A 17,891-nucleotide genomic window follows, 5' to 3' on the forward strand; every position below is an offset into this window, starting at 1 on the left:
CTGGCTGACCTCTTCCCACCCACTTGGGTCCCTAGAGTCCAAAGTGAAAACAGCCGTGTGAGTTACACTAGGGAAGAGGGAGGAGACGGGGCGGGGAGCACGAGCACAGCGAGAGCTGGCGACTGCAGTCGCGTCTGCAGCCGGGCGAGGCCCTGCCGGGTTCTGACCTGTAGCACAGCCCCGTTACTCCAGTCACGGGCCTCTCCTGAGCGGAACGCCAACTTACGTCGGGGCTTTATGACCTACACAAATGGGATTGAAAGGTATGTCAGCAAGGTCTGTGGCACTAACCCAAACCGGCTGGGGGTGCCCTACCAGACAGGCCCGGCCATGATGGTGAGTGCCAACACCTGCCGGCTCCAGATACTGCAGGAGATGGTAGAAAAATGTTTCTGGTGAGGTGCAATGTGTGATCAGACAGAAACCACAAAAAGGAGCAGCACACTGTGGGGGTGGGGGTGGGGATGGGGGTGGCGTACACCTTAGTCCCACCACTCAGGAGACAGCTAGGTCTCTTGTGAGTTCAAGGCCAGCCTGGTCTACATAATGAGTTCCAGGGCAGCTGGAACTACGTGGGGAGACCCTGTCTCAAAAAAAGGAAAGAAATGAAAAAAAGGATGGATGGGTGCAGGTCCAGGTCCACACTCTACTCCTCTCCTTCAGCTGGCCAGGGAGCTTCTGCTAACGGCCAGCAAGGCTCTCGGCGGTCATTTTAGACAGAAGTACTTGCCCGTGCACTGGAGTGAAAGCTACAAAATCTAAAGAAACTGCAAATTAGTGTTTTCACTGCCAAATGCTACCATTAAGTGCAATTTAGCCTGGAGTTAACCGCCAGGCGGGTGGGCAGAAGGGGACGCCTCCAGAACATCCTGCAGTCTAAGAATGGTGAAGGCTTCTGCTCTCACCTGCTTCAGCGTGGGATGTGGGGCTGTGGGCTCAGCCTTGGTGCTGGCAGTACCCAGGCCCTGCTGCAGCAGCCGCTGCTCCATCTCCTGTTCTTGCTGCAGCGCCTTCACAAAGGCGGCCTTCAGCCGACTGGTGTGCTCCACCTTGAGCGCCTTCTTCTGGTTGGACGTCATGCAGTTCTCACACATGACAGTTCCACCCTTCTCCCGCCAGCGGCATGTGAAGTCCGTCTTGCACTGAACACACATGTAGGGCTCCCGGGATAACACAGCAGCAGCTGTGCTGGCAGAGATCCTGCCCGCTGAAATAGATGAACAACGTTGTCAAAGGGCACTGGCCTGGCCAGGAACCTCCCGTGGGTACACGGAGGCCACAGTGGATGAATTTCAGAAAGGCTGTGGCTGAGCATCCCTGGTACCGACTCAGAGGGGCCTGTGATACTGGCCTGGCCTGGCCTTGCCACGGCAGGTGTCCTAACTAACAGATGTGTCAAAAGTTACCCTGCCTTGTCAGTTACTTGCCTTGTAGGCAAGTGGGTATTCACTCTCTCTTCGTGGGGACATGCTACCCAAACACAGAGGGTGGCTGAGGCCAGGAGACAAGCAACTTCCTCTTCGTGTGGCTGGCAGTAGAACCAGGCCTGGGTCCCAGGAGAAGGCCGGCTGAACTGCGGATCAGCTGTTACTGAGTTGGGGACATGCACTCTGGGCCTCCCTGCAGGCCACAGCATGGAGGGGGCCAAGGAACAAATGCACACTGAGGACTCTGTAGACAGGACTCTGGGGAGGCCCCACCTCCCCTGCACACTGAAGGAGGGAGGGTAAGGGCCTGACAGGATGAGGATGGGGAGTGCTCTGGTTCTGAGCAACAGCGGAGTTAGTCTAACGACTGCTGCCACTATTACCACAGGCAGATTCCAGGCAGCCCTGCCTGCTAGGGATGGAAGCCAGCACTTGCGTGCACTCAGTGCCCTGCACGCATGAGCGCCTCTCCCTACAGTTCTTCGTCAATGTCACCTCACTACAACAGAGTGCGGGCACCCAGGCTTCCCGGCAATGCACACTCGCTCTCTTCTGAAAGCTCAAGAGGTGTACGTTACTGACCTCAGGCCAAAGAGGGTGTTGTTTAGCCACATGGGCCTGGTGGTTATCTTCAGGGCAACTCTGTGCTCAAGGGATGCTACAAAAGTTACAGAGGAGTATGCACTGGGCAAACCTCTGAGTCTGTTGGCCACCAGTGCTCTGGGCTGCTGGTACATGTGACCCAACTCAAGTGTATGGGGCTGAGGGTCCCAGGAGCCTGGAACACACACTCAACAACCCACCTCCAGGAAGGCAATGGGCCCAGCTCTGCACACTCCCACCAGCTTCCTCCTTGCACAGTAGGAGCAGATGAAAGCGAGCACTGATGACCACAGTCAAAGTGCCGGGAGAGAGGCTGGCCACCATTGAACCTGCCTAACAGCTCAACCACCAGATGCACAGGCCCTTGGCCTACGTCTGGGTGCCAAAGGGGCCGTCCACCCACTCCTTTCCTGTCTAGTGCTGTCTCAATGGGGTCCTGTAGGTATCCATCCGCACTGTCCCCAAAGACAGGAAAGAAATAAGCCTGGCCCAGGCAAAGGTGTCCCTATCTGTCCTTCTGGCCAAGAAGAGTAAGTAGAGGCTTTGAAAAATTCTGCCTCACCCAAGGGTCAGCCTGCTGCAGATGCTCAACCTCACCCCTCACCACACCAGGAACTGACTTCACAGTAGAACCGCTGGCAACATGGCTGCCTGAGATGCCTTTTGCCAGAGGCTACAGCAGGAGGTAAAGCCACCCACTCACCCTGTGTCTCCAGCAGGTTCTGCACCACCTCCTCCAGGCCCACCAGGTAAATGAACTCATTGTTGGCAGCACTGGGCAGGAAGTTCATCTCTGGAGCAGGGGGCTTGGGAGGCGGGATCTCGAGCAGTGTCTTCTCCAGCTGCTTTCGCAGTGCTAGCTTGGCAGCAGCCTGTCGGCTGGCTGGAGACTCAACAGATGCAACCACAGAGGCCACACTGGTGGGGGTGGAACTGGCCTGAGCAGAGGCAACCGTTGTCCCCTTCAGTGAGGCTGCGCTGGGCTGTGGAAAACAACTAGGTGAGGCTCAGGCTACCTAAAGCAGGCTCCATGTCAGATGCACACTGCAGTCCTTACAAGAGTAGATCTGAGCCGGTATGGTGGCCCACTCCTTTAATCCCAGCTCTTGGGAGGCAAGCGGAGGTACATCTCTGGGAGTTCGAGACCAGCCTGGGCTACATAGTGAGACCCTGTCTCAAAACCAAACCAAACCAACAAAAGTAAATTTGACTAAGTCCATGGCTGCAGGGTTCTATACACCCAGCTCCCTGCATGCCCAGGAGAGCAGCAAGACCAAGCTGGGAAGCTGCAGTGGAGTCTACACCCAGAGTGCTACTTCTCGATTGGTTCTGAGTCTGCACAGGGCCATGAGGAGATACAGCTCCTGTCCTCATCAGGGTGGTCTCCAACCCCCCCACCGCTGCAATCCCCAAGCCCAGGCTAACCATGCCAGTGCCAGGTTCCTAGGGTGTTGTAGGGGTTGTCAACATCTCCACAAGATACAGAGAGCACCGAGCACTCCTTCCCCAGGTGAACAGACAACCAAGGCCCACACACACTACTCCGTGGGGGCTCCAGATGCAGGTGCCTCCCTCACAAAGCAAGGGGATCCAGCTCTGGCTTCCAGCCTCTGACTGGTAGGGGCCCGGACTTCACTACCAGCCCACCCTGGTGACACATTGCACACAGCAGAGGCAGGACATGGCGACTGTGCAGAGCTGCCACCCCAGTCTTTGGTTTTAGCTGGGACACACACTCTTCCAAGAAGGAGGCAGAGACAGTCATTGTCTGCACTGGAACTGGACTTTACCACAGGCAAGGCCCCTCTGTCAGAGCTGTCCAGAGTCCAGCCCTGTCTTGTCGGAGGAGGGCCGAGGAGGGCGGGCAGCGACAAGGAAGAAAGAACTCTCTGTCAGCAAAAGGCCTGCAGACTGGGTCATTTCATCTGTCAGACAAAACCCTTACTCTAGCCCTTTTCTTTCTATCCTACTACCCAGGGGTGGGGACAGACCCTCCCCACCTCAGAGACTCTGTCCAGAGGTGGAGGAACACACAGCTAAGAATAGCCCACTGGGCTGTGGGAGGATCTGTAACATGCTGTCCTCCCAGCCTGAGGACACAGACAGCAGGAGGGGGAGGGGACTGCAGCATGGCTCCGGGGAGGACGGCAGGCTCCAGAGGGCTCTGGTGTCCCTCTAGTGGTCTCTCCATTCTTTCCTCAAAGCCTGCTGTCTCTCACATCCTGAATCCCCAAGCAGTTCCCACACTTTCTCAAAAGCTTCCTAACTTTACTAAAGGTCAATCTGTGCGTGATCTTCACACCTAGAACCCCACCAGACTCAGGAGTCAAGTGTGTGACACCAGTCACTCCCAGAAGACACAACGACACCTTGAGATCTAACAGCACCCCTACCCTGACCTGGCACCTAGGTTCCAGCCTCACCTGAGGGATGTTGACAAGTAGACTGGTATTGGGGACATTGGCGACACGGATGAGTCCCTGCTGGATGATCCTCTGTCCCTGAATCTGCATGCTGGGCACTGAGGCACGGGGGGCTAGGAGGAGGGGTGGTGGCCCCGTGGAGGAATGCTGTCTGATGTTGTGAATCTGCTGGGAGACAGGGGACAAGAAATGCCACTGAGACCAACCAAGCCTGGCAGGCCATGGGTGAACGCCTGACCCCACCCAGCACACAAGTCTGACTCACCTGGGCCCCCCTGACAAGCGGCGGCATGACTACTTGGGAACTGGCCTGTGGTCCCAGCTTGGCAGACACCTGCTGCCCACCTCGGACCAGTGGTGGTGGGATGATGCTGCCAGGCATTCGAGCAGAGGAGGTCTGTCGATGACAGTGAGGCCCAGAATCACATTTATTTTCTGTACTTCAGAATTCCCTCTGCTTTTTCTTCCCCAGTGTTGGGATGACAAGTTTGAGGCACCAGCCTAATTTATGTGGTACTCAGGGCTTTGTAACACGAGGCAGGCACTCTACATACCCATGAAGCCACAGCTCTAGGTTGGTTTCTGTTTTAAGGTAACAAATTAAAAACCAACACACAAAACCTCAAGATCAGCTAAAACACCCATTTGTTGTACACTTGACTCTACTGGGAACCCAGCGGAAGGAATTATGAGGGTGACAGAGCCATCAAAGCCTGTGGGCAGAAGCCTGAGCTGAGAGGCCTCAGTGAAGTCCACCTCAAGAGTGCCCTGCTCAGCCATTTTTCAATCTCACTGGTTGGTCACCACTGACCAGTCTGTGACACTGACAGCAGCCTGGTTAGTAGGGTAGTTTGGGGTACACATGACACTTTGGTCCTTGCCTGCTTACTCAGAAGGAGGCTCCATGTTACCTTACTCAGAAGGAATAGGCAGCCCTTGCTTCCACAGGACCAAGGCTGCTCAGGAGCCTGGTTATAAGTAGTGGTAGTCCTGGGCAACAGGCAGAAGGTTACACACTAACCTGAAGTGATGTCTTGCCAACAGGAATGTTCTGGGTACCCCGCACGAGTGGGGGAGGGGTGGTCACGGCACTCCCTGAGGAAGCTGCAGGCTGTAAGACAGCAGGGCGCATCAGCAGGAGGTGGTGGGTGGACGGTCTTGCACACACCATCACCCTACAATCATCTCCTGCTTGCTCCCTGATGCCCAGGCACCCTGTGGGCTGGGCCTCTGCCCTGGGCCAACCCCTCTAATCCTGGGATGCCCAGATTCTGACAAGGCTCCGAGGTGGGCAGCACACGTACCTTCTGCACCGTGGCTTCCTTTTGTATTTGACTCTGTCGTAGTTTCTTCAACAAAACCAGCTTCGCTTCCTCTAGCCTCAACTCCTCCTTCAGCTGCTTGATCATCCGCTCTCGCTCTTCCGGGCTGCTTTTCTATGAAAGCAAGAGCACAAAATTGGGGAAAGCCTCAGTAGAGGCCACTCTGCAAAGCTGGGCTGGCCAGGCTCCCAGGCATGGGCACAGGCCCTGCAAAGGCTCACCAGGAGCGCCTCGGTGCTGGTGTCCTTCAAGGCTGCTGTGGTCAGTCCATTCACCCTGGGGCTCGATGGCTGCTCGCTGTCAGAGAGCACGATCACATCAGGGGAGGGGGGCCTCTTCTCGGACTTAATGTCACTGTCAGACGGAGCAGGTGACAGGGATTAACAGAGCAGAGCACTCCACCCCGCCAGCCTCCTGCAGATGCCCTATTGCCCCCAAGTATCTCCTCTTGCTACCTGCACCATGGATGTTCTCACTGTGGCTGTCCACTCCAGATCATGTGCCTTGCCTGTGAGTACTTGGTGTATCATGGACACTGCGGAAAGTGCTACTCTACTGTGGAGCTAGATTGTGGGTAAACACTGAGCTGCAGATCTCAGCTTCTGAGTGCTGGGCAGGATAGGACGTGAGCACTCCGAAGCCAAGGGCTCCCACATGCTCACACTGGGAACCACCCAATGGGAAGCCCACCCCTCCCTTAACCCAGTCCCACACAGCCCCCAGAAAACCACAACAGCTCAATGGCATGCTGCTGGCCTTTGCTTTTCACAAGGGAACCTGGGGCCATCTGTGGGACCACCTACCTAGGACACACATGGCAAGTGACCACAGGTTTTGAAACTCGAAAGAACCACTGTCTCAAGCCTCAGGTCTGCAGAGTATGACTGTTCGGGCTGAGGATACCAACGCTGTCCTACTCACTACACTTTGCCTTCTGCCCCCAACCCTGCACACTCCTCCAAGTTTAGAGAAAGCCACACCATGCGACACTGACCACTGTCACCCAACCTTCTAATACACATGCCACAGTGGGCAGGAAGCTCACTTTCCCTGTGAATGAGCAGTCAAACACAGCTCCCTAGGAGCTGGCTGTGGCAGGAGTGGCACGGGGGGCTGCCGGCCTCTGAGCTGCTGGCCCAGCAAGCCTGTATCAGTTAACCCGCACAGGAGCACTCGACACTCGACTGCCCTCTTTGTGAAGGGTGTCAGAGGGCATACACATGGGTTACTTCTAAAGCCTCAGGGCCAAATGTGCTCTGTTGCCGTACCATATGGTTAGGGGCAGCAAATTCTAAAGAAGGTACTGTGAATAGAGGGCGGGCTACAAACTGCCCCTGGGTGTGTACCCCAACACCCTTTGAGGACCCATTTCCCATCTCACTTGTGGGAAAGCAGCTCAGAACACGTCCACTAGGTGGCACTGTGACACAGGAGACAAGCACGGATAAAGTTAACAGTCCACGCAGTGGTTTGTGCCAGAGCAGAGTGAGATGCGTCACTGAGTGAAGAGCCTCTGGACCTACAGTCCTCAGGAAGGAGGACAGAGGCTGACCAGCCAGATGTGGCTCTGGCTTCCTGGTTCCACTCAGAGGCACATGGCAGCTACACACCAACAATGGCAGTGGCTTCCAGATTGTCAGGCCAGGGGCAAGGACAAAGTCTGAAAGCCCAAGCCTGGGGTCCACAGTGTCTGCGGACTGTTGAATATCAGGCTTTGGCCTAGTCATTTAAAAGAGACCCTGGAGGGACTGGAGAAATTAGGGGCACTGGCTGTTCTTCCAGGACCCAGGTTCAATTCCCAGCACCCATACAACAGCTCGAACTGTCTGTAACTGGAGTTCCAGGGGATCTAAAACCCTCACACAGACACATGCAGGCAAAACACCAATGCACATAAAATAAATAAATCATTAAAAAAAATTTGAGACGCTAGGCAGCTCCCTCAGTCTCAAATACTCCAGGTCTGACTCTCCTGGATGATGGTCCCATAGGTCCTACACTGCCAAAGATCAGCTTTCAAGGTGACTTGGTAGCTCCGATTCCAGGCCCACAGGCTGTGCACACCATCAACTGTGCAGCAGCAGAGGCCCAGCCTGGCGCTGTGTATGTGGTACTGGACAGAGCAGCCGGGCCTGAGAGGCACCCAGGACAGAGTTCTAGTCCAGGACTGCACTTCCTGGGCATGCACAGAACTGAAGGACAGCCAACTGCAGGGTCTATCTCTTTTCTATCTTCCTGAGGACCGCTTAATAAAACTTGCGATTTGCCCGAGGAATGAGGGGTAGGGCTGGGACAAAGACCATTCTGGACTGAGGCCTACTTTCGGAAGACAGCCAGCCCTGACCACTGTGCTCTCTGAACCAATCTTGGGCCCAAACTCATCAATAACACACCTCAGAGGTGATGTCACTACCAGTAATCACTCAGCATCCCAGCCGCAACAAGCCGGGAGTGAACTTCCTCTATGCTAATCAGGCCACCAAAAAGTCATGTGACAAAGGCATTTCCCTCCTTGGTCATGTGACCCTTTAACTGTGCCTTCCAATGTGAAAACCATGGCAACGGGCAGTTCTAACCAGTTTGTGACACACAGCCTTCATTTTGAGAAGAGAGGCAAAGGTTCAGGTGCTATCAGAAAATGGAGGCTCCACTCACCCCAAGGCCCCTCCTGGGCAGCCTCCAGGGGACTGTGCGTGTTTTAGGCCCCCGGTCACCTGTGGTCACCTCTCACAAACGGAGAAGCCACAAGCCCATCTCGTTTCCAAACTAAAAAACTTTTCAAAGCTCAGCTTTTTAACAAAAGTCCCTTCAAGATTCTCTGTACTTTTCTACAAAGCTTTTAATTTAGGAACAGGCACACGTGGGATCAAACTAACAGGCACTGGAGGGAGACTTTTAACTTATAAAACCCATGGGCAGGAGAATAAAATGTAGCAAGAGGAGCATGGAGGGTGGCATGCAGATGGCTCTGTCGTGGCCAGGCCGCCTAGGACAACTGCATTTATCTGGAAGCTGTATGAACTTGTCCTGCTGCCTGCGATGAGCACACAGCGAAACACGATGATAAAGTGGCTGCATGTCACCAGCACAGACCCCTGGAGACAGGCTGGCCTGGTCACCAGCACCTGTACAGGGTAGACTTTGCCAGGGGAGGCGCTCAGTTCCTATCCATGTCCCCTCAGGCTGATGTGAGGAAAGAGCTTCACAGAGGAGACACAGAGTTGGCCTCAGGGACTGGACCTCTGTGGTTCTCAAATGGAGCTTCCTGGGGCCCAGAGAAAACCCTGTCCTCCCAAACCTGTATCATCTTGGCACCCACTGAGCAGTGGGGAGAGATTCTGACTATGACAAACAGTGGCTCTGTCCTTAGGATCATGGCCCACTGGAACCCACAGGACACAGGAGAGAAGACAAGTTCACCGGTGGGAACAGAACAGAAGCACTAAAGAAATAACAGCCCGAAAATTATTTAAGGGGAAGCTTACCCAAGAAGACCCACAAACGCCAAACATAGAGCACTCCTACGCATCTCAAACTACAGAAAGTCAAAGAAAAGGTTCCAAGTAATGGTTGCCCAGACTCACACTGGGCACGAACAACACAGCCCCTAAGGTCAGAAACTGCGCAATGGGGTCTTTGAAACATGGGGGCTCTGAGCTAACCATGGCCTACAGCCCAAAGACACGTCCTCCTCAGGGCCAACACTGGAGCCCAGCATGACTAAACTATGACTCACCCAACTACCCTTCTGCACCTAAACCTTGGACCACAACACACACTGGCTTTAGCTTGACTTCCACACCAAATCCTGTCCACCAAACCTGTCCAGCCTGGTCTCCATCGCCCTTCAATGGCCCTCTGCCTTCAGAATGGCTCATGTACATTCACTGGCCCCATGGCACATAACCTGAGGGAGGTCCCCAGACCTGCAGGGGCCCCAAGGTGTTGCTTGGCAAATGTGGCCTTAGTCACCTAGTATATGTCTGTGGTGAGAAGAACACAGACAGATGGGACAGGATGGACAGATGACATGCCAAGGAAAGCCTGCCCCCTGAACAGGCCTGCCTGCCTTCCTCTTTAGGTGGGACATCTTTCTCTGACTCACAGGAGGGATTCCCCACCCTGAGTATATCCCTCTCGCATAGGTGACACAGTCTCAGCTCCCAATGAGGGCACAGGAGGACCGGGACACCTTGCTTGGCAGATCCTGAACAAGTGCTCCCACCACCAGAGTGGGAGAGCTGGACTCACCAAGACTGAGAGATCATGTGGCGACTTCTACTCAGAGCCGGGGACTGCCCCCCCCCCCAGTGCTGCCTCCTATAGGCATCAGCACTCTCCAAAGCTGTGCACTGGAGACTGATGGGACTCAGGCTGCTGAGAGTGCCCCACACGTGAGAGACAGCAGGTTGTCCTGACTGCTTCTCTCAGGGTCTTGAAGGCTCAGATGTCCCAGCACAACAAAGAGAGGGAGTCCTGCTGCCCCAAGGCAATGTGACAGCAAGAGGGGCTGCCCTGGCGCCCAACGCTCACCTAGCAGTGGCTTTGCTGGCCCTAAAGGACCTGTTTCCACCTTGACAAGATGGGGCTGTCTGGCCAGGCACACACCTTTAATCCCAGCACTTGAGAAGCAGAGGCAGGTGTATCTGAGTTCGAGGCCAGCCTGGTCTACAAAGTGAGTTCCAGGACAGCCAGGGCTACACAGAGCCCTGTCTCAAAAAAACCAAAGAAAGACAAACAAACAAAAAACAACACAAAACAAAAAGGTGGGGCTGTCTGCCCAAGGCCAACTCTGAGGTTGGTGTGTCCTGTTATACCAGGCCACGGGGACTGCCTCTCCAAAACTGGCAGGCCAAGGTCCTGGCGGGCCACAGATGCAAGTGTTCCGCAACACCAAACTCCCCTGACGGACATTCTGACAAGTCATAGCCCGGTGAGCTGTAGGTATGGGGCGGGGCTAGTTACTCAAGAGGGTCTCTAGCCACAAAGATCTGGATTAGAGGGGGGCCCTCCTGAGACCCCAAACACAGCGAAGGGGGGACACCTGTTCAGGCTTACAGGCTGACAAAGTGTGTGAATGATGGGGTCCACTGCTGCACCTTGGGCAATTCAAGACAGGGCTTGTCCACTCGAGATCCCACTGACATCTAGGGTCTACGTGAGAAATCTTGCATGTTGAAACATCTTTGCTGCTGAACACCAAACCACCGGAAAGGGTTTCACACCGCTGAATCCCTGAGCTAGGAGGTCACAGCAGCCTGGCAGCTTCCTAACCGGCCTTCAGAACACTGGCTCTGGGAGACAGGTAACTGCCCCAAACCACATGGAGTAGGACAAGCCCTCTGTCTGAGGGGACAGAAATGTGTTTGGCCAGTGTCAACCATTATATGTGACTAATGGACACTGAGGACCGCTGACACAGGACCAGCTAGCCTGCAGCCAAGCAGTACAGCATCAACACAGCACTGCTTTAAACTACTACACTGAGGGGTCTATGCCTCTTTTCTTAGACTGTCCCCAACAGAGGACACTCACGGGAACAAAGCAGGAAGCGAGAAGGAACACAGGAGAGGAATGTATTAGTGACTGTCCTGCTACACTCGGCAGCTCCCCACACAGGGCAGCGGAGGCAGCCTTGTCTATAGGTAGGACAGGCTGAGCCAAGCACACAGCAGACCAGAGCTACAGGATAAAGGGTGAGGAGTCACCCTGGAGGGTCCATGGGAGGTCTGGGGGCACTTCTGCTTCAGACGACACCTGCAATGCATCTGACTCAAAGCTAAGAGCACTTACATGTGCTCCACTCACTGTACTATTGGCCACCCAAATACAAACCCACTTCTAGGAAGTTCTACTAGAGAGCCCCCACCCCCAAAATGGTTTCTGTGTAGCTCTGGTTGTCCTGGAACTCACTCTGTAGACCAGGCTGGCCTTGAATTCAAGAGATCTGCCTGCCTCTCCCTCTGAGTGCTGGGATTAAAGGCGTGTGCCACCATGCCTGGTACCTATTAGAGAGCTTTAACAGTGGGCACCATTCCCTACCAGACAACAACTGACCTGGCAGCCCCAGGGCTGAATATGGAGACACTTTTCAATGACCTTTCTTACCATCTGGGCACAGGAGCAACTTACATGGACACCCTCCCCTCTCCTGCCCTCTGGTGCTTTCTCCTTCAGGGACCCTTGTAACAAGAACAAAAGCCCTGGCTAGCCTGTCTTAGGGTGAGCAGTGGACACAAATAGGTGCTCTAAAGCCCACCTGCTCCTTGTCATCCAGCCTTGATCAGCATCCATCATCACACCTCCAAGCTATAACCCAAAGGCCTCTGGCTGGGATGCTGGGATGCAGAACATGCTCCACCTTTCCAGCACAGAGGTAAGCAGATGGGGTGGGATTTTTTTTGATTTTTTTCCTGGAGACTTCATCTCCAACTGCTGCTCTGGAGCCCCAACATAGACACAGGAAGAGGCAGCACATGGCTTGTAGGGCTGCACTACAGAGAAGCAGGGCTAGCTGGTACCCAGCTTGAACTGCAACCTCCTTCCAGGTAAGGACAGTACAGAGCAGCTGAAGGTTGTGGAAGCAGCTGGGGGACCACAGTGGCATGTTCATGGGCTCAGAGGCCTGTCATCCACCCAAGGAGGCCAGAACAGCTGGGGCCTTGGGAAACGCTAAGTCCTATGTGCTTGGCTCAGAAACAGCAGAAGCGATCAGTAGGAAGCCCCAGAACCACAGAACTGCTGACCATTTACAGTGGCCATCCATGTCAACCACAGCGTGACACTCCTTATTAACAGTACTGCCAGTGTGCAAGGGAAGACACAAGTCATGGCAGGACTAGGTCCGTGACTGCCCAGGGTCACTCAGCCAAGCCCTGCAGACAACTTGGACCCTCCAGGGATGAGAACGCCACTGTGGGGGTGAGGTAGCCCATGAGGGTTGCTCAGGAAAGAACACGTGCACAGGGAGAAGCTGGTCCCCATGCACTGTCAGCTCTGACTGTCATTCAGGTGATCATGTCCCATTTGTGGAGTTAAAAGCTCATCTTTATAGCTAAAGTCCTGGGTCACTGGCAGTATCCACAGCAGCACCTTCAGGTAGGTAAGAAAGAGATAGTGTAAGTAAGGACAAGGATGTAGCCTCACACTTCATCAGTAAACAGGAACCTATCCTACATCAGGTCACCAATTGACTGTCAAAATACTGGGGTGACATTTGGTTAGGGGGAGGTGCCCAGTACCAGAGGGTGAGATCCAGGCCCAAGTCCCCCCAGAAAGGAACATCATACAATGCCCTAGCAAAGTAGAAGCTGGATCTATAGCAAATATATGTAATCACACCTCCCAGAGAAGAGGCCAGCTTGCTCACCAGCAGAGCAAAACTGGCCTGTATGCTGGGAAAAACACAAGGAGCCAGAGTAGGCACCAGCACAGCTGCCTGGTTTGCCCCTTTAGACATCTGAGCTTTAAGAGTGTGTACTCAGCCCAAGTCAGGCAGTGCACGTCAGTGTGTGGACAGAAGGGCACTCAAGTCATGATGCTTGGCTGGCTCTACCCGTGGATCAGAACACTACCGTTCATCACACGAGTCCTGAAATGTGTTTTTTTTAATATACTCTGTGACAAAGGAGACAGGTGAAGCAGTCCTGGATGAAAAAAGGGGGAAGTAAAGACTTGTGTACTTTAGGAACATCTCCCAAAATGGTCAACACAAAGACGATAACTTCATAAAAAAAAATTCCTGGTGCTGATTGAGACCAGCAATTAAAATTAAGTAGGATATTCTGATGAGCAAAGTTTAGAAATGTGGGTTGTGTGAAGCTGGGACATTTGGAGTCCCTCTGTGCCTACAGAAAGGAGTGTTCAATCATTCCAATGACAGGTTCAACTCCCAGGAGAATCCTAAGAAATCAGAGTGAACAGTCCCACCTTGAGGAAGCAGCCCACGCTTTATAGCACAGGCGGTACAAGAGCTTCTTTCCAAAGGGTGTGAGGAATAAACCACCATGCCAACTGGACTAGAGGCTCAAGGACGGTGCCAGCTGCACTAAGTCTGACAGCACAGGTTCCCCCAACCCTGCTGCCACCACAGAATGTCCAACCCCGATGGAGGGACAGCAACAGAACACCTGGTCAGCATACCTCAAAACTGTCCCGAGGGCTGGAGACAGATGTGGTGAAGACCAAACACCACATGGGGCCTGGGACACTAAGGGACATTTGAGGGTAACTAAAGCAATGAGAACAGAGTTCAGGATGGTTAATACTTGGGAAGCTTGGCTGGCTCTCTGTGCCAAGGTCCACAGTGATCTGTTCATGTTGGGATATACAAGAGGGCTTTATAAATACTCAAAAAGTTTAAACTATGGGGCTGAAGACACAGATCAACAAGGTTAAGAGTCTTACTGCTTTTGCAGAGCACCAGGGTTGAGCTCCCAGCATGGATATGGCAGCTCAGAACAGTTAACTCTGTTTTGGGATCTGATGTCGTCTTCTGACCTTCAGCACCAGGCACACACACAGGGCACGCCAGTAAAACACTCTTACACATAAAATAAAAATAAGTAAGTATTTTAAAAAACTAACTTACATTAAAAATATATTTCTTTGGGGTCAGGTATAGTGACTCACACCCATAATCCAAGCACTGGAGAGAAGCTGGGGCAGGAGGATTCCAGTGAGTCTGAGAATAGCCTGGACCACAGAAAGCCCGTCTCAAGAACAAACAAAAACGTCTCTTTTGCTCAGTGTGCAGGAACACAGTGGTTTCCACACATACATGGGGCAGGCTCATTTGGAGGTGCGGCTGCAGCAGAGGACCTGTGAAGCACACACAGTCACCCCACAGCACTACCATCCTCCCTTGGTACTGCAAACGCTGGTCTCTTGTACACGACTCTATCCTAACAACCACCACCGAGCACAAAAACAAAGGGCCCAGCAGCCAAGTATTCCAAGAGATTTACTGAACAGAGATGGTCACTGGCTTAAGATAACATCATGTATGCTGCTACTTCAGAGGCTTATTACAGCCATCTTTAATTCAATTAATAACTATTTTTAAATTTCCGGCTACATTAGATGTCCACAGTCATAGTCCACAAATCCAAGTTGCCTGGAGCCATCAGATCCCTGGAGCCATAGACGTGGGTCCTCTGGAAGAGCAGCTACAGCTCTCAACCGTCAGGCTATCTTTCCAGTTCCAGAAAAGAGGCTGGGTCACTGGGTGGATTCCCCTATCTTGTCATCCCAACATGTCATGACCTGTGGTGACTTTTTCCCTGGCTGCCAAAGCTGTGTTTTTAAATGCCAGGCAAATGGGCGCACACCCTTTATCCCAGTACTCAGGAGGCAGGATTAGGCAGATTTCCATGAGTTCAAAGCCAGCCATGGCTACAAAGTGAGACTGTTTAAAAGAAAAGGTTTAAGCTATATGCTGGTGTAGTGACACAAGCCTGCCATCCCATCGCTTTGTAGGTAGAAGCAGATCAGAAGTTCAAAGCTCTCCTCAGCTACACAGTAAGGAGAACCTGGGCTACATGAAACCTCGGCTCAAGTACTTGGTTTGGTAGCACTTATACTAAACTGGAACACTACAGAAACTAATTAATGCAGCCTCTCCGTGCAAACCTACTAAGTGTTCCAAACAGAAAACACACACACACACACACACACACACACACACACACACACACACACACACACACACACACACACACACAGCCATCCTATGGCTTGGGATAGAAGAATAGGAACATACAGCAATTAACGGCATGTCTTCCATCTCTCTGGACACCAGACACCACCTCTCCGTCTCCCGTTCCTAAGGGAGTACAGGGCCTTCCATGTTGCCATGGCACTTGCCTGAACCTCAGCGTCAGGGAACTTAGCTTTGCATGTCCTTCCTCCCTCAGGTGTCTGGGGCACATCCCCTCTCCAGTCTCTTATTTTCAGAAACTCAAACACTTGTTCCTTGAGCACTATAAAAAGTCTTACATTGCAGATCAGACAGAGACAACAGGGCTCTGAGGGGAGGCATGAAGTATCCAAGGCCATGAGGAACCAAGACACATCACACCAGGGCTCCCGGCTCTTCCTCTCTGCAGACTCACTACCACGCTGGGTTAATCTTCTTGACAGTATCAAAATACAACCCAGAACCCTTCTCAGAAAGCCACTGTGTGTGGTGACCCTCAAATGCAGCTTATGATGGGCAGTTAGTCACCTTTCTCTTATAGACCTGGCCTTGTGCTTCCGTTAGAGGGGGAAGGTGACAGAGGAGGACCTGGCACAGATGTAGGTCAGGGACCTCGTGGCAGAGTCCTAAGGAACAAGCTGCCACATATACTAAAAACCTGGACGTTTTGAGGGGAGGCCTTAAGCTTCCTGAGCATTACTGAACCACACAGACCTCAGGCGCCTGCTGTCAACTGCTGGGCATGGAGTAAAGGCAAGGACGGTCACTGTCCATATGAGAGAATCACATGGCATGCAAAGCAGTGTTCAGCCCAAATCAGAGCCCATGTAAGGAAGAGTGGGGGCTGCAGAACTCAGAACTCAGCCAACACCACATACCAACGTTGAGCCAAGGAAGCCAGACAACAGGGAGGGTAGGGAGTGTGTGACACTGGAAGGCTCTTCAGGAGGCTCTGGGTGATTTCAATTACCCTGCTGATTCACATGTGTGTGTGCCTGTCAGAACTCACAACAGAGCGGCATTAGGAGAGGCTCTGTTCAGATAGCATGCATCAACAGAAGCCATGTGTTGTGTCCACAAAGACGAATATGGGTCTCTTGTTTCTGCTCCCCCCAGCCACCAGGAGCTGGACAGTTTCCTCTACCTACACTCTCACCATTTGAGGCTTCACCACAGGCCCAAACGCATTGGGCCTCAGAACACAACCACATCCCTAGAGCATAAGTAAGCCTTTTCTCTGTGTATGTTCGCCTGTGGTGTGCACGCCCATGTATGTGAAGTCCTGGAGTTTACTTGAAAGTGTCTTCCTTGATGACTCTCCACTTGCTGCGTTGAGGCAGGATGTTTTGCTGAACCGATTATCTGCCAACTCAGACTACTCTGGTCTAGACAGCCAGCTTGCCCTTGGAGATCCCATTTCCGCTTCCTGAGTGCTGGAGTTAAAAGCAGCCATATGTCCTGCCCAGCTTTCACATGGGTTCTGGGGAATCCAAACTCTGGTCCTCAAGCTTATAGAGCAAGCAATTTATCCACTGAACCATCTCTCTAGCCTTAAACCTTCCCTCTTTTTCTCTTTTCTTTTCTTATTTTAAGATAGGGTCTCGCTGTGTAGCCCTGGTTGGCCTGTAACTCTCTATGTAGACTAGGCTGGTCTCTAACTCACAGAAATCCACCTGCTCTTACCTAGAGTGCTGGGATTAAAAGCATGCAGCAATGCCAGGCCCTTTCTTCACTGTGACTTGAAGACCTCTTTATGGGGTGGCCATTCCAGTGTTACCTTTACCCTCTGTCCCAAGTAGCTCCTAGTAAAAAGCACTGCACCAGGAACCTGGGCTGCTGACCTTGGCACTGTGCATGTATTTTGAGGCCTGCCCTATCTCTGCACAAAGGAGGCAAGGCCACCCACCCACCCTCCCCTCAGCACTCTCAGAGCTACCTGGCTTTTGTGGGGGACACGGGAACACTAGTGGGTGTGCTACGCCTCAGTGCCACAGGTTTCTACAGATGTGCCACTGCCCTTCAGTGCTCTCTCAGTGATTCTGTCTGAAGGACATGGCATCAGCACCTGCACCGGTGCCCTTCTGGTGTCCTGGCTTACCAGAGGCTACAGTGCCACACCAGGGATCTGAACTCCACAATCCAAAGATCGAGGGCCCTCAAGCTTGCTGAAAGGCAAGTATGCCACAGCCTGTGCTCACTCCATCCTGTAGTCAACAAGCCACCAACACAAAGGAAGAGGAGGAGGGAGGAGACATAAGTTACTTGAAGGGCAGGTGCCAGCATCAACCTACGATGGGTTGGAAGTCGACACTGGACTCCAAGACCAACTTGACCAGACACAGACCTTGCAGCCTCCTCTCAGGGTAAATGAGGGCATGGAGACAGCCTTGCCAGGGAGCACGCTCACTCCCTTCAAGGA

General features: G+C 53.0%; 1 protein-coding gene across 18 annotated transcripts in view; it reads right to left on the minus strand.

Moving 5' to 3' along the window:
- Gatad2a (GATA zinc finger domain containing 2A) overlaps window positions 1-17,891 on the minus strand; it is a 101,798-nt gene that overhangs the window by 4,632 nt on the left and 79,275 nt on the right. For 8 of the 18 annotated variants that reach the window (XM_076553029.1, XM_006995483.4, XM_076553022.1 and 5 more), the window contains 8 exons: window positions 5,997-6,129; window positions 5,758-5,889; window positions 5,475-5,564; window positions 4,719-4,850; window positions 4,454-4,618; window positions 2,734-3,013; window positions 906-1,207; window positions 168-242 (listed from right to left, as the gene is read on the minus strand). In XM_076553029.1, coding sequence (XP_076409144.1) covers window positions 168-242; window positions 906-1,207; window positions 2,734-3,013; window positions 4,454-4,618; window positions 4,719-4,850; window positions 5,475-5,564; window positions 5,758-5,889; window positions 5,997-6,129 — 1,309 coding nt within the window. Of the gene's footprint in view, window positions 1-167; window positions 243-905; window positions 1,208-2,733; window positions 3,014-4,453; window positions 4,622-4,718; window positions 4,851-5,474; window positions 5,565-5,757; window positions 5,890-5,996; window positions 6,130-17,891 lie in introns of all 18 variants that reach the window. The other 10 variants (XM_076553023.1, XM_015988904.3, XM_076553028.1 and 7 more) reach the window with 3 other exon arrangements.

Source organism: Peromyscus maniculatus, chromosome 17 (genome assembly GCF_049852395.1).
Source record: "Peromyscus maniculatus bairdii isolate BWxNUB_F1_BW_parent chromosome 17, HU_Pman_BW_mat_3.1, whole genome shotgun sequence".
Classification (NCBI taxonomy): Eukaryota; Metazoa; Chordata; class Mammalia; order Rodentia; family Cricetidae; genus Peromyscus; species Peromyscus maniculatus.